The sequence below is a fragment of the Carcharodon carcharias genome, chromosome 2 (assembly GCF_017639515.1).
Source record: "Carcharodon carcharias isolate sCarCar2 chromosome 2, sCarCar2.pri, whole genome shotgun sequence".
Taxonomy (NCBI): domain Eukaryota; kingdom Metazoa; phylum Chordata; class Chondrichthyes; order Lamniformes; family Lamnidae; genus Carcharodon; species Carcharodon carcharias.
In genome coordinates this window covers 200,846,904-200,864,399 of record NC_054468.1, presented here as the reverse complement: position 1 = coordinate 200,864,399, position 17,496 = coordinate 200,846,904, and the positions used below count along the sequence as shown (strand labels likewise).

At 44.7% G+C, this 17,496-nt stretch overlaps 1 protein-coding gene across 1 annotated transcript in view; it reads right to left on the bottom strand.

Annotated features, from left to right (window-relative positions):
• The window catches only part of gch2 (GTP cyclohydrolase 2), a 75,127-nt gene extending 59,465 nt beyond the window's left edge, over positions 1 to 15,662 (bottom strand). The window contains exon 1 of the mRNA XM_041207349.1: positions 15,359 to 15,662. Coding sequence (XP_041063283.1) covers positions 15,359 to 15,662 — 304 coding nt within the window. The remainder of the gene's footprint in view (positions 1 to 15,358) is intronic.
• Positions 15,663 to 17,496: the final 1,834 nt, after the last annotated feature.

Sequence of the window (17,496 nt, the reverse complement as noted above, 5' to 3'; positions counted from 1 at the left end):
CTCTGGAATGGGAGTCAAACCACAACCTTCCAAATCAGAGACAAAAATACTACCAGCTGACCTATGGCAGACAATGGGCTCAACTCTTCGGGAACACAGACCTCATGTTAATATTCCAGCTTGTGATTCTCTGCCTAATAGTTGGCGGATGGTTAGAAAATGGTTGATAAGTGGAGGGTTGGAATTTAGGAAGGATGTGAGGATCTTTGAATGAGTGCAAAGGAGATTTACCAGAATGATTCTAGGAATTAAGGAATTTAGTTATCAGATTTGGTTGGAGAAGCTGGTGTTATCCTCCCTGGAACAATAAAGACTCAGAGGGATGGGTGGTGAGTGGTAATGTCACTGGACTAGTAACCCAGAGACCCAGGCTAATTCCCTTAGGGATGTGAGTTCAAATACTACAATGGTAGTTTGTGGAATTTAAATTCATTTGAACTGGTGGAATTAAAAACTGGTTTCAATAATGGTGACCATAGGACTATCCTGGTTGTCATGAAAAAAAAATCTATTTGGTTCACTAATGTCCCTTAGGGAAGCAAAACTGTTGTCTTTACCTGGTCTGGCCTACATATGCCTGCATATTCACAATAATGTGGCTGACTCTTAATTGTTCACTGAAATGACCTAACAAGCCACTCAATTCAATGGCAATTAGGGATGGGCAACAATTGCTGGTGATGCAAATTTTGATCAAGGTATACAAGATTAGAACAGGAGTAGACAGAGTAAAGCTTTTCCCATTAGCTGATGGTATAAGGAATAAGGGGCACAGATTTAAGGTTTTGGGCAAAAGATGCAGGGGAGGTCTAAGAAAGAACTTAGTTTTGCAGCGAGTGTATTAATGTCCTGGAACTCGCTGCCTATGAGGGTGGTGGAAGCAGAAATGAATAATGATTTCAGTAGAAAATTGAATGGACACCCACAAATGCATCCATGAGGTCACAGAAGCCATCTTCACAAGGGCACACAACTTTGTGCTTTTCACCCAGGACCAGGAGAGCCAGGATGCAAGAACGATTGGATTTGTCAAGATCTTGGATTTCCCACAGGTGCAGTGTGTGATCGACTGCTCTCACGTGGTACTCAGATCTCCGTCACAACACATGATCAACTATGTCAACTGCAAGGGATTCCATTTGCTGCATCTGCAACTGGTGTGCGACCACCACAAACACATCCTGCGGGTCTGCACACGGTTTTCAGGGAGTGTCCACGACTCCTACATTCTCAGTCGGTCACAGATCCCTGACATCTTCCAGGATCCACTAGGCTGCAGGTTTGGCTCCTTGGGGACAAGGGCTACCCACAGGGGCTGTGGCTGATGACACCCGTGCGCCGGCCTCAGACCGCAGCAGAGCGAAGGTATACCAAGGCTCATGCTGCAACTCGCGCAACTTGATGAAGCAAACCATCGGGATGCTGAAAATATGGTTCCGGTGCCTGGACCAGTCTGGTGGCATATAGTCCACAGAGGTTGTCATGCATCGTCATCATTTATAGTGCCCTTTACAACTTGGAGCTGCAATGGGGAAAGGAGCTGGCTGAGGGAGAGATGCAAGAGCTGGAGGTCTCTTCCGATGAGGAGGACATTGATGGAGATTAGGTTGAGGAGGTCCTCAAAGGCGATGATGATTGGGTGAGGCCCTCATAGCTGCTAGATTTGTGGAGGATAATGACAACATGCAGTGAGGAGACACCATAGATCCTCACATTGCACCTGTGAACATTTGACTCCAGTCTGGCTGGTGGCAGCGCACATAACGTCTGTGACAATGCTCCTGTCATTGAGATGCAGTGGAGGCCCTAATAGTGGCTCAGTTGCAGGAGGATGATGATGACATGCAGTAAGGGCACTCTATAGATCTTCACATAGCCTCTGTGAATATCTGACTCCTGTCTGGCTGAGGGCAGCTCACTTGTGCTCCATGATCAGCGTCATATCATGGAGATGCAGCCGTGAAACTTTACAAGCATCTAATCATTTGTCCACTTTCAGCACCTGACCCCTTCAGAAGCACAGCATCACTGGTCACAGATGCTGAAGAGATGGGGGCCTTAAGGTGCTGAGAGCACACAGAGAGAATGACAGAACTCTGTGACATCTGCCCACAACATTCTGGCAGCAATGACTAGCACGATTGAGGTGCAGGCATCACTAATATGTCTGGGGAGTTGGAGGCTGGACAATCACTTTGATCTGAAGGCTGCACAAAGCACAGGGGAGAGGCCCTGGACTGAGACACCTGCCTTTATCTTTTGCAGAAAGGTTGCACATCTGAGTGACACAAACACTGCTCATCAGAACAAGGAGCCATAGGCAGGGAAATATTCTTGGGAGTTTATTGGCAATAGTGAACAGTATGGACAGGCTATGCAACTACATCTTCTTGACCCTCCTAACCCTGCCGCTACGTCTTGGTGCCCCCCCGAACATCCACAGTGGAGGTGGAGGCAGTCTGCTGACTGCTACACCCTGTCTGTGATGGGCTTCCTCTAGAGGGCTAAGACCTGGAGGGCCCCGGCCTGCTTTCAGGGTTCTGCTGTGCGGCACCGACACCCTCCTTGGCCTGTAGAGCTGCAGCTGCTGAGGTCACAGGAGGAGGGGGTTCGGGTGGGCCGGACGCTCCCGGGATCACTTGGATGGATGGCTCCAGGGGCACACCTGCTGATCCTCCTCCCTATGGGTGCCCGATGGCCCCTGGCTGATGCCTTGAGGAGCAGGGGTAGCTGGAGTGACATCGGGCTGCCCCCACCCCTCTCATGTACACACTGTTGGAGGCCAACTATGGCGCCAGCAATGGAGTCCAGCTCGTACAGCAGTGCAGAAGCGACATCCTGGACCAAGGTCTCCATGGCAACTGCCATCCTGCCAGTGTTGACCTCAGTGCATTTGCATGCTGGCACCATCACCCAACCTGAAGGTGGATGGACTGCTCCATCGTGCCTTGCAACCTGAGGAGTGCAGCAGACATTCCTTCCTGATGTTCCTGAGCTTGCCTTTACAGCTCCAGCAATAGTGACATGATCGAGTCCAAAGGCTCATCATCTAACTCTGAAACAGCAGATTTCTGGCCTCCAGCAGTCCTCCAAGTGCCAGGGACCTGGTAGGTCCCTGCCACCGCCTGTGGAAAGGCGATGTGCTCACCAGATTGTGATCCTGAGGCTACTCTAACTCTAGGTCCCACTGAGGTGTGTGCGTTTGCGCCGCTGGAGGATGTGGGTGAGCGGTGTGACAGGACTTCAAGGAGAGTACCTTCAGATTCCACTTCAGAGGTTTCTTCAGGGCTTGTTTGGAGACCCTGGGTCATGGGCTCCACCGACTACTTGGCAGATGTGCCTGTGAAAGCAAGGGGAGATAATTAGTGCTTGGCAGTGGCCTGTGAAATAGGGCACATCACTCACAGCATGGTTGTCTGATGGATGCCGCACAGCTGGATCCTCACTTGGTAGAGCACCGCCGACCTCACCATCAGCACAGGAACGGTCCAGATCCTCGCCGGCCAGCTGGATGGCTCTGTTTTCAAAGTCTGTGAGGACCTTGATTTCGAGCATTCCTCCACCAGTCTGCAATCTCTCCCTGTTGTTGTATGCCAGCTTGTCCTGCACGAATAGAGATGGAGAGTGTGTAAGCAGGATGCCTGCCAGGCCTGGCACATGTGGGTGGTGAGAGATCCCCTGGATGGGATGAGGACAATGACGATGAGTGTGAAAGAACGAATGGTGATGTCCCTTGCACTGGCTGTGTGTGAGGGCTCTGTGGATGCGTAATGGGTTTGTGAGTGTGTGAGTTGAGAGTGATGAGAACAGTGACTTACCCTGGCAGAACGGAGGAGATCATTTATCATGCGGCACTGGGTGGCTGTCCTGTTTTGCAGGGCGTTGGTGCTGACCACTACAGCTACTGCCTCCCAAGATGTTGCTGTCCATCCTGCAGCCAAAGCTGGGGTATAAGACATCATGACAGACATCCACAGTGTCCAAAAGACGCTCGAGGAATAGATAATTGAACCTGGGGGCTGCAGTCCTTTTGCCTTTTGGGGTCATGTCTTCTGAGCAGCAGTCCTAGGCTGGAAGCACTGAGAGGTTTGTACGCAGCTGCACTTTAAATATGAAGCCCAGCATGATGAAGCGGCGAGTTGATGGCGTGGTTGGTGCATGAGAGCCTGCCCCACTACGGAAACGGCATGTTTCTTGGGAACGCATAATTAATGTGGTGGGTTTGGAATGATACGGCATGAAAAGCTGCCATCACAACCGGCAGGTAAAATGTCACTTCACCTGTCCGCTACCACATTTAGTTCAAATGTGGGACCATTCCGCCCTGTATTTCCCCTTAAATGGCGGTCTCTAAAATTTCAAGGCATATACGGCCATTTAAACATATGAGGAAAAAATTGCTCCCGCAATTATTTTTAAAGGCGGGGGGGGGGGGGGGGGCACTCATTAATTTGAAGCTAATTTTTAGTGGAAATTAGTTAACTTCTCACCTGCCTGATGCAGCAAGAGGCTACAGCAATTTTCTGAACTTAACCCAGAGTTTTTTCATCTTTCCCTCTAGCTTCCCAGTTGATTTAACCTCATGGGAAAGCGTGTCAACTTCCCATTCAGGTCCTGGTTAAAAATGGTATCTGGTTGCTCAAGGTATAAAGCGTTTACCTGTTTTATTAGGCAGCCACTTCATCCAACTACCAGAATCTACATTAACTGCAGGTTAATACTGGAGCGCATAGTAATGGTTTAAGCAACAACCCACCAGTAGTGCAGGCAAGCCCACCTGTATCAGTGCCAGTCTCAGCCCGGTTAAATGGGGAGGGTTCACGGTAGGAAGGGCATCCGGTTGTAAAACCACCCACCAAATGCAAAAATAACGGTTGATATGAAGGACTGATCAACCAGTGTTATGGTGACCCCATGTAACAGCATTGCGAATGTTCCTACACTACATGGACTGCAGTGGTTCAAGAAGGCAGCTCACCACCACCTTCTCAAGAGCAATTAGGTTTGGGCAATAAATGCTGGCCCAGCCAGTGAACGTTTAAAAAATAACATGAGAAAAGCCGAAACAGAAAGGGAAGAAATAGTTTGAGCAACCTGTAATTTTAATAGTCTACCTGCGTGGCTATACAGGTAAGGTTAAAATTGACCAGCAAGGCAAGGATTTATTGCCCATCCTTAAATGCCCTTGAGAAGGCGGGGATGAGCTGCATTCTTGAATACAACTAAATGGTTTGCCAGTCCATTTCAGAGGGAAGTTAAGAGTCAGCCTCATGGCTTTGGTCTGGAGTCACATACAGGCTAGGCCAGGTAAGGATGTGTGATTTCTTTCTATAAAGGATATTGGTGAACCAGATGGGTTTTTATGATATTCTGGTAGCTTCATGATTGCCTTTACTGACACTAACTTTTACTTAAAGTCTGTATTTATTTAATTTGAACTATTTTTGAACCTGTTTATTTGGTGCCTTACTTTTGGGCTGGTTTGATCGAGCAATATATTAATTTGTACTTGCCAGTTCTTCTAAGGGAACTAGATAAGTACATGATGAAGAAAAATTTACAAGGTTATAGGGAGAGAGCAGGGAAATGGGACTAATTGGTTGTGCTTTCAGAACCGGCACAGCCATGGTGTGCCACATGTCCTGCCTCTGCCCAGTAAAATTCTGTAACCATGAATCTCCTTATGGATTCCACATTATTCCAGCAGGACACCAGGACAACTACCTGGCTGTGTCAGGTCTGGGTTTTTCCAATTTCCAGGATTTTCAGCTGGACTTATAAAGGGTAAAATATCCCTCTCACCCCAACACCAACTCCCCCCCCCCACCCAGACCTCTTCCCACCAATTTTCAACTTGGTGATTTTAAATTCACTTCACAAGGTAAAATCCTCTTCATTTGTATAACAAATGATGCTTTATTTAAGGCCCTATACTTTTGCAAGAGAGAATTTAAGCCAATGTAAAGCATGAATCGAGGAGCAAGGATCAGGCAAAAGGGATAACCCCCCACCTCAATCTTTTGGCCCTCACATACCCTTCCATGATGGTAGAACCACATCTGCTGCCTGAAAAAGCTACTTGTCTGGTTTACGGTGTCATCATTTGCCACAATTTGACTGATAATTGGTGTTGTGATGTAAAAATCCTATAGCCCATCTTTTATGTAGTAGATTTAATTGCCTATCTGTATTGTAACAGCTGATACAGAAAGACAAAGTATCACTTTAAATAGATTTGTGTATTAATCACCAAGTTAGGAATCTGCTCAAGCTTAAAGGTATTGTCGTCAAACATAAGCTGCTGAAATCATCTGTCGAGCCTATATTCAGTTTATTTACCATAAGATGAAACTGTGACATGAGGCACTTCCATTTGATTGTTTTCTTTAATATTAAACCTTCATAAATTGCATACAACTGTCAACATTCAGATATTGTAGGTAGATAGCTTTCTACTAGGGGTCAAATGAGTAAAGCAAGTTTTATGTATTTAGCATTTCCATTAAAAATGATTTAGCTCCAGTTATCCCTTAAATGAGAATTAATTGAAGCTATTGTGCAGAGTGACAATTCATGAAATCAATACTTAATACAATTGAATAAAAATTAGAAGATTAGCTTCCGGCGTTCATTGTGGTATGAATCCTGCCTGAGAGTCGCTGACATTTTAAAACCATTGTTATTTCAGTGAACTGTCAAATGTCTACATTTTGGACAGGTAGTCTGTGCAGATTGTAAATTAGTACAAGCTCAAGACAAAACATCAATCTATTGAGATGAGGAGTGAATGGGCTGCTAAGGATGCAGCCTTCCACATGTTAATTTAGTAATAGTATCTTAAATGCTGCTGGAGTCAGGTCTCCTTAACAGCCCTCCTCCTCCATTCCTGGTATTAACGTCACATCACTGTTGGGGATGAAACTTAGGTTAAGCAATGCTTTAAACAGATGGATTTTCCTTTAGTCAATGTTCTCATGCCTTAGTCACAAAAGTACTTCCCTAGTTTGCTAATCAGTGATCTGACACTCTTCCTCATGTGATGCAATGAGACGAATCATTCATGAGAGACAAGCTGCCATTAGTTTCAATAGTCACTATGGAGATAAAAAATTTATGGAGGTCTAAAAAAATGACGACTGGATTTATGGCTAGTTTTCAGCTTTTGTGCTTCTGATGAGGAGCTTCGCCCACCAGGAACAAATGCTGGAAAATCAGGCTTGTTTCAGGCTTGGTTTCCCCGAGTGCCTAAATTCCCAACATGTGTTTCAGGCAGGAAAAGCTCCTTACTGGGAGCACAAAGTCAAAAAAGTACATGTTATATTTCAGCATTTCAATACTGGAGGTCTACAAAATGTTCACATATATTTAAACAGAAGCATTAACTTGTTTAAAATAAATAAATTAATGCCTCCATTAAATAGCATAGAGGGACATTTGATACACATGCATTAAGGACTGCTACAATAAAACCATTGACCGTAAGTTTCATGCTATTATCTAATGATAATTGCAAACATGCTCTTATCTATGACTGCTTGCTTTATGAATATGACATGACATTGCTCCATGTATTACTTTTACCCCACAAGTCTGGATGCAAAATGACAATTCTCATGGGCTAAATCTAACGTTGAATATGGGTCATTGAATATTTTTAAGGTGGAGGTAGATAGATTCTTGTTAGGAAAGGGAATCAAAGGTTATCGGGAGTAGATGGGAATGTGGAATTTGAAACATAAATAGTTCGGCCATGATCTTATTGAATGGCAGAGCAGGCTTGAGGGACCGAATGGCCTACTTCTGCTCCTATTTCGTATGCATGTATGTGTGTACCGTGATTGTGTCCTGTAGCATTGCTAAATGCATTGTTCAGCAGCTCCATTCCTCAGTAGGGGGTCATTGTTCATGATAGGCTAGCAGCCCTTAAAGTAAACCTACACCTCTTAAAGGGGGTGCATTATAGCTGTAGCAGGTGCTGGAAGTGGCCAGAAAAGAGGATTTTCCCCAAAGGATGTGGGTGTCGCTGGCAAGGCCAGCATTTGTTGCCCATTCCTAATTGCCCTTGAACTGAGTGACTTGCTCGGCCATTTCAGAGGACAGTTAAGAATGAACCACATTGCTGTGGGTCTGGATTCACATGATGGCTAGACCAGGAAAGGTTGGCAGATATCCTTCCCTAAAGGATATTAATGAATCAAATAGGTTATTCCTTGATGATAGTTGTAATGGTCAACATAACTGAGAATAGCTTTATATTCCTGATTTATCAACTGAAATTAAATTCCACCAACTGCCATGTTCCCAGAGCATTAGCCTGGGCCTCTGGATTACTAATCCAGTGACATTACCACTAAGCCACCATCTCCTCCTACAAAGAGAACTCTGAATAATGTCACAACGTGGGCAGAGTGTTTCTCCATCAAAGCACTAGAGGTCTTGATGTAGGTGTGGATAGGAGAAGGTCCTCTATCCATAGGGGACCTGAAGGCCCTCCAGACTGACACTGCAAAGGCAATGGAAGCAGGGCCTGGATGCCGTGCCACAAGAAGTTCAATGTCCTCATCTGACTGACCAAGGTCAGTGAATGTATCTTCAAAAGCTATAGCCTTACAAATGAATGATGAGCCTCACACACTACTCCATTCATCACTGCCCTTGTTCACCTACTGACAAACTCTATAAACCACGACCCATATTTCACTGCACCCTTATACATTTCACATTGCTCCAAGTCTCACACCTCACATCTCACAGCTTGTACACATTGCTAGTTATTGAACCATATGAGGCACATCACCTAAACAGATTGCACTGCACTCACTGACAAGCTTCCCTCTCTTTTGTAGCACAAGGTGGTGTGCAACTGGAGGCAGCAGCAGCTAACCAGGTGGGGATAGGCATGGGGGTGGCGGTGGCATAGTGGTATTGTCACTGGACTGGTAAGCCAGGGACTAAGCGTAGTGCTCTGTGGACCCGGGTTTGAATCCTGCCATGGCAGATGGTGGAATTAAAAGTCTAATTGTGACCATGAAACCATTGCCAATTGTCATAAAAACCCATCTGGTTCACTAATGCTCTTTAGGGAAGGAAATCTGCCACCCTCCCCTGGTCTCAGCTACATGTAACTCCAATGTGGTTGACTCTTAAATTCCCACTGAAATGACCTAGCAAACCACTCAGTTCAAGGGCAATAAATGCTGGCCTAGCCAACAATGCCCACATCCCATGTATGAATAAAAAAAAGTACTTGCATCCTCATCCTCACAGAGGAGATGGTGCTCGCCATCATTGAAGTGGCTGATTGAGGTTGTGGCCAGCACTGATGCTGAAAGCATTGAAGATGATGGTATGATCATACCTAAACTGCTTTCTCACATTTCACTTACCTCTCATCCACTATGTCTTCTCATTTACAAACTGTAGTTGGTCTAAGGATGTATCTCTTGCTTCCCCACATCCATCCCCCCCATCCCTTCACTCTCTCCTTACCCTTCTGCCTTTCTTCTTTCAGGTACCCAAGAACAACCTGGCCAGCTAGTGATAGAGGGGCAATTAATAAAGCAAAGAGAAAGCTTTGGAAAATCAATAGAGTTTAGGTCTGCAGCCAGTTTGCCGAAGGTGCATTATGTCAGGCTGCACATTGCACATGCATTCAATTCTGGTCATTACAACACAAGAAACATCCAACCTATGCTTTTCTTAAAGAAATAGACCAGGGCTGTCTGTAAATAGGCCAAACATGAAGTACAAAGAATTTCAATTACTGAGATAGCAACTGAGATAACAGGTAAGGCAGGGTTAGAGAGGAGTGCATTTTCTAGAGGTTTATCAAATAGTCACTGTGGCCAAAGTTCTGCATCAACTCTTAAGCAATGACAGAAATGGTACATAAATTAAAACTTATGAAGCATCTAGAATAAGCAATCATAATATTAGAACTGAACTAAAAACCTGGAAAACTAATGTCCTCTTCTACCCATCTTCCATACCACAACACCTCGCCCTCTCAATTAAGATCAATGGCGAGATCCTGAAAAATGTGAACCATTTTTCACTTCTTGGGAGCCTCCTCTTGATGAAGGTAGACGTCAAGAACAAAATGCATCATTGCTCCAGTGTGCCAAATCAGTCTTTGGATCGACTAAGGAAATGAATACTTGAGGACTAGCATCTCAAACCAAAGACTAAGGTCATGGGTTACCAGACAGCAGTGATCCCCGTGCTCCTACATGCTTCAGGGATTTGGACAACTTGTGCGCCACTTCCACTCTCTTGCTTTTCCCCCGTTTCCTATGAAAATACAAATAAAATTTAAAATGCTGGCACCATGCACGGGAGACATGCGCAATTCCATGGCAGGAAAGCGGCGGTTAGCAGTGGTGACGGTTAGCTCTGTTGACTAGACAACTAGTGTGAATCAGATTGGTGCCAACAGCACAGAATTTGATCCCTGTTCTGGCTGAGGTGGACCCAGGGCCTGACTCCTTGCCCTACCAGTGGTGGAGGTGACAGGGGTTGGACCTGTCTTTGGGCAGAGAACTGAAGAAGGTGGTGAACTCAAAGCCCTGTCAGAGCTCTGCCAGCCATCATCCTGAGATGGAGACACATTTGAACAGTCCAGAACTGTCCTTTAGGCCCCTCATTTTCTTACTTTGATTGAGTGCCCCCATCACCACTCTCTCCGCACCTCCACCACCACACCTAGGATACCAGGCCCCTTCCACTTCACTCCTCTATGACCCCAACCCCATTTCATATCCTTAATCAGCCTTGCTATTTCCAAGCTTCCATGCAAGCTGCCACTCTCTTGCCACCCCCCCACCCCCCTTCCCTTGTGCCATTAAATAAGGAAAACTGCTGAATTCACACACAACTGCACAAAGCCAATGGTGCATAGAGCCTTTAAACAAATGCGAACTGGGTGTCATGAGATTCTTGTGAGCCACTGACTTTATCTTAAAGGTAGAATATAATTTTAAAAAGCTTTATGCTAATAAGTATTCATAGCCATTGTATGATAAATATGAACCTGCCACAGACCAGCGGGAGGTCAACATGCCACAAGCAAACCGTTGACTTTATCTCTGCTCTGTAAACCTATACACCTTTGGGAGATCAAGATTTCACATCCACCTAATTAAGTTTCCCATTCTTGCAGGTTCCATAAAATCTCCCCCAGTCTGTGCTGGCCCTCTGAGCAAAATACTGTGGATGCTGGAAATCTGAAATAAAAACAGAAAATGCTAGAAAAACTCAGCAGGTATGACAGCATCCGTGGAGAGAGAAAATCAGAGCTCTGAAGAAGGGTCATACAGGCTCGAAACATTAACTCTGTTTTTCTCTCTCCACAGATGCTGTCAGACCTGCTAAGTTTTTCCAGCATTTTCTGTTTTTATTTCAGATTTCCAGCATTCACAGTATTTTGCTTTTATGCAATACATGTTACTGTAGCACTTTTAGGATAACTGCTCGGTTCCATGTGCGATACTGTTGTCATCAAACAATGTGAGCTCATTGCGTGCAATGTAGTACCGGATCAGTTCTTTCTCTATTTCACAATCCACATTTGCAGCATCCAAAATTGATTTTCCAGGGTACAAAGTGGCTGCAGCTGGATCATGAACAACAAGCAACAACGTTGATTCCACATCCTACACACAATGCCAAAGCCGCTAATGTGCCTCTGACCCTGCCAAACATGAAAGAGTTGGTCATCATTCCTTGGTACTACCAAGTTTTATCACAAATAACTGCGCAGAGATTTTTATTAACATGTATTGCATGTTGCCCATGAAGGACATCCAGATGCTGTTAAGATGAAAAAGCGATCCCATGAAGCTGTCTGGTGGCTAGCTGCATAGAAGAGTTCATAAGAAACTGAGTAGCTTGTAAGCTCAGTGAAAAATCTGTTAAACCATGCCTTGCACCTCTGCAACCGACTCTACAGCCAACATAACCATAGCAACAACTCCAAATAGATATTTTTGGAGAAGTGCAAGCAGATTCTAGGAATCAACGTTTTTGCTTGTTGTTCATGATCTACATAACAAATGGCTAGAAATCACTACCATGAATTTCATAACCACCACTTCTAGACAAGTTGTTTACAAAATGGGGTTTACCAGAGACATCAGTACAGATAGAGGACTGCAGTTTCCAGTTAGTTCATGGAGTTCCTAACAAGCTGTGGAATTCACCACCACCTGACATCATGGCACAATCCATAAACAAATGGTGGTGCCAAATTATACAACAGAGTGATAGAGGCTATTATGCCATAGGGGAAAATGTTTGAACAATTCATTCCTATCCTACTTCGTTCACATCGATCCACACCATACTCTCTGAGCAGAAAGGCACCAGCTGAACGGATGACTGGTTGTAGTTTTCACGTGCCACTGACCATTCTTAAGCTTTCACCACCATCCCATGAGAATGTCAGATTGAAAGCAGAAGAAATTGCAAATCGACAAGGTAAAGCAAAAGTGTACTCAAGTGCACAAGGAAACTATGATTTGAAGTTGGAGATTAGGTTCACATCAAACAGGCAAATCGCAAAAACAAACTCACATCATCTCTATCTGGGTCAAAGCAGGTCAAGCGGTTGCTCAGTACCAATGCTCATCTGTTGGATGACAAGTCAAAGTGGAACATAAAATGCTTGATAGCAAGCAGACCAGCATATTTCAAGGACAGTTTATGAGGATACATTTCCTTTTCCAATAACCAACTGTGATGTTGATCACCTGCCTCATTGAGCTGAACACGTAGAATCACAACCTCAAGCTTGTAGATCTCAATGCCATTATCAACAACTTTTGGATCTCAAAGACTATTTCTGTGCTTAGAGAAAATGTACACGCTGAACTCTAAGAAATGACTCGATGTAAGTATGCTTGTTGTTTAAAATAAGGTCTTTTGGATTTAAAAGGGATATAGTATTTAATAGTTCAATTGTTTGGTGTTTGATTATGTATGTCTATTGAATCTTTGATCTGTGTGCTATTAGTGAAGCTTGTGTGTGGTTACAGAGAAACTGAAACTAAACTGAAAGCAAGCAAGCAGCTAGAAGCATTAAAGTGCAGACATTTTAAAAGTACTGTAAATAAAACTTATGCACGTTGTTACAGACAGGTAGGGTTTAAATTAAACAGCCCTGATTTCTCCTCTCACCACCCATCTGTAAATGGAAACATGTTTTTTAATTTTTGATTTCCCCCTTTATAACTGGTGGCATATTTTCCCCAATCCCTGTTTTGGAGTGATCCAATCCTCTATTAATAACCCCACAGCAAACTTGAGATAAGGTAAAATCAGAGGGTTAGTTTATTTTACACACACTCAAAGCACAGGGAGGGGTCGTCTCTACGTAACCCTGGTACATTCACAGGATAAGAGAAAGAAAGAGGAACAGGGCAAAGACCAGAGACAAAATAAGAATGATTGTTTCATTTGAGTCTGGAGTCCAGTAAGTCACTGTCCAAGGAAGGTTCTTTCAGTTGGTAAAAGCAAAAAACTGCAGATGCTGGAAATCCAAAACAAAAACAGAAACAGAAATACCTGGAAAATCTCAGCAGCTCTGGCAGCATCGGCGGAGGAGAGCACAGTTGACGTTTCGAGTCCTCAGGACACTTCAACAGAACTAAGTACGTCAACTGTGCTCTCCTCCGCCGATGCTGCCAGACCTGCTGAGATTTTCCAGGTATTTCTGTTTCTGTTTTTGTTTTGTTCTTTCAATTGGCTTTGTCTGGCAGAATTCCTGATCTTTTTCCTAGGAGCTCAGTTGAAAGCTGAGGCAGGTGAAGATGCAGCAAAGCAGTCTTGTATTCTGGGAATTAGTTTACTTTGTAGGCGAAACACAGGATTCTTTCTGGAGACCAGGCTTTGAGAGAGAGAGACAGAGATCAGAGGCAGACTGCTATAGACTGGAGTCCTGTTATCTCTTCTGAGGTTAAACAGCAAATGAAGACAGAATTCAAAGGCTGTATAATAAAAGCAATTCAAACAGCTCAAGTGTCGGTCATGTGACAGGGTGGTTTCGGGCAGAGCCATTCAGCTAATGATGCACTTTAAGGCCTGTTTGTTAAAATCCATTGCATTTTGAGCAGGTAACATTAGCACAATGTTGGAGATGATGAGCCACAAATAACTCTGCCTTTGCCCAGTGCTGACTCAGGTAGATACCTCATCTTTTAGTCCTTTGTGTTGGCTTGGCTGGAATGTTCATACAATAAAAGTCACATTCCAGGAGGTTGATGTGTTCTCTTTGGTCCATTGGAACTTCTCAGAATTTTACAAAACTACCAGCACATGTCTAGCTGCAGCCATTTTATCAGCCCAGCAATTGTCCATTTAAAAAAAAACAAGAGAAACAAATTTCTTTTAGATTCTTTTTTCATGCCTCCTTGGCATGACAATCCATAGAAACTTGTGTGTCATCTCTGCATATCTCTAAGGCATAAATCACAACAGCTCGCACCTCCAACAGTGCCACTTCCATTCATATCAACTATCATTTGGATTTGGATGGTTTTACAGTCAGATGCCCTTCCTACCACTAACCCTCCCCATTCAGCTGGGCTTGGGACTAGGCCAAATATAAGCTGACTGCCAGGAAGAAGGTGAAAAGGAAGGCCTAAGAGCAGATAGAAGGATGTGGTGGTGAGAGACTTAAATGTAAAGATTAGAAGAGGAATGGGTGACTGACAGGGGGAGATGGAGAAGGGCGTTCAACTGGCATTGTGGCAACCGCAAGTAAAATGGGACAAGCCAGAAGAAGAAGAAGATCGCACCTCCAACAGTGCAGCACTCCCTTGGCCTTGATTTCTGTGCTGTGGTCTCTGCACGGGACTTCAATCCACAACTTTTTGAACGCTACACACTGAGCCACAGCTGACACAAATGAGGGCACTGGACATCTGGTTCTTCTTCAAGCACCCCTGGCTGTCTGTGCTAAAAGCACACTGACCAGGCAGTGGATGTGACCAGAGCCAACAGTTGGGTCATATGAATGTGTGACAACTTCTAAGGCAAAAAAACTGACGGGCACCATCCTTCTACCTGACCCCAGAGAGTTTACGCTGTCACTCCTTAGAGATGCGAGACGGTGGACACCAACTCGCCCCTTTCAATCTGCATCAAACCAGTTGCTGCGGGTTACTTCAAGCCTCAATAGACAGTAGGGTTAACCTATTTTGAGCGCCAATGTAAAGTAAGTCACAGTTTACGATAAAGCAGCTCTTCAAATGCTAAATGACTTACGTCTTGGAGTGAACGTTAACCATTATTTGTTGGCTAAACTGCGGTTAGACAAACGCAATGAAGAAAAGCCAACCAATAGATTCAAAGAGAACGTTACCGGGGATGTTGTCCTGATAGCCTTTGGTGAAGAACTGCATGGCTTTGGCGGCTCTCCTCGGGGTCTTCAGCAGCCCCTGCCTTTCTGGATTCTCCCCTAACCCTCTCAGGATGCTTGTGTAGGCTTCTTCCAAAACCAAAAGGGCATCTTCTCCGCCACGCTTCCTCTCGTCCTTCCATTGCACCGTGATTTTCTTCGGTTCTGAAGTCAAGTCGCTGTAGCCCTCAAAGCAACTGGCCACAAACTTCTTGGCGCAGCACACACCTTTAGTTTCTGAAGTGACTATCTGCTTGGCGTATTCCATGATGCCCAGATATATCCAGAGAAACACCGAGGGGACTCCGCTCGCTACAAACCTCGCGCCTCTCTATTTATACCTCCAGAGATTACAGGAGAGGCGAGTCTCATTTAATTTCCCATCGCGTTGTTCACACGTCAGCACTTGTACCGGTACAATTGAGCCATGTTAAACCGACTGCCCCCCGGGGGCAGGCTTATGCTGGGAAAAAAAAGGTAATTGTCTACGGGAGATAAGGATGTTTCCACGTTGCACGCACCCAGCGCTAGTGCTACGCTGCTACCCTCATCAATGACTAATTTTAGATTGACAACCATCACTGTGGATAACAGCAAGCGGACCTTATCGCATCCGGCCATTAACTATCAAGCGAGACAAATAAAAGGGCTCCCGTCCTTTAAACACAGGAACAAGCGTCAGACTGGCCTTCTCATCTTTTCCTGATAAGGCAATGTTGGAATTAGATTCCATAATAATACATTGGGTGTTGGTTTCTGATAAAAGATAGAGATCAATAATCAAAGGTGCCTGTAAATTAACGCTAGAAAAGCTGGGAATAAGGGTTGAACTTGATATTGTTTGTGTGACTAGGGAACCAGGATTCAGAAATATCAGATACGTGGCTAATACCCGAAGATGTTGGTGAATTCAATAATAGTAACAGCTTGTATTTGTATGGCACCTTTGTGTAATAAATCTTCCCAATGTGCTTCACGGAAGCATTATAAAACAAAATTTGATAACAAGCCACATATGGAGACATTAAGGGAGATGACCAAAAGCTTATTCAAAGCATCAGACTTTAAGAAATGTCTGAGAGGAGGAAAGAGAGGAAGAGAGGCTTAGGGAAGGAATTACATAGTTTAGGGCCCTGGGAGATGCCAATGGTGGAGCAATTAAAATCAGGGGTACTCAAGAGGCCAGAATTAGGGGAGCGCAGATACCTAGTCAGGCTGTAGATCTGGAGGAGATTACAGAAATAGGGAGGGGCAAGGCCACCAAGAGATTTGAAAACAAGAATGAGAATTTTAAAATCAAGGTATTGCTTAACTGGGAGTCAGTATAGGTCAGTGGGCACAGCGGGCATTAGGTGAATGGGACTTGGTCCAAGTTAGGACACAGGCAGCAGAGTTTTGGGTGACCTCAAGTTTATGGAGGGTAGAAAGTAGAAGGCTGGTCCGGAAGTGCTTTGGAATATTCGACTCTGGAGGTAACAAAGGCATAGATGAGGGTTTTAGCAGCAGATGAACTGGGGCAGAGGTGAAGTCGGGTGATGTTACGGAGGTAAAAAATAGGCCTTCTAAGTGACGGTATAGAAATGTGGTAGGAAGCTCCTGTTGGGGTTAAGTATGACACCAATGTTGCAAATAGTCTGGTTCACCTCATGCATTTGCCAGGGAGAGGTTGGAGTCAGGAGCTAGGGAATGGAGTTTATAGGAGGGACCAAAAACCATGGCTTCTGTCTCCCCAATATTTATTTGGAGGAAAGTTTTCCTCATCCATTACTGGATGTCAGACAAGCAGCCTGGTGGTTTAGAGTCAGTGGAGGGGCCAAGAGAAGTGGTGGTGAGTGAGAACTGGGTTTAGTCAGCATGTACTAATGCTTTGTTTTTGAATGATATTGCCAAGGGGCAGCATGTAGATGAAAAATTGTAGAGGACCAAGCACAGATCCTTGGGAGACACCAGAGAAAATAGTGTGGCGGTGGGATTTGAAGCCAATGCAGATTATTCTCTGGCTATGATTAGATAGATATGAATGGAACCAGGAGGAGTACAGTCCAATCCAGCTGGACGATGATGGAGAGATGTTGGAGAAGGATGGTGTGGTCAACTTTGTC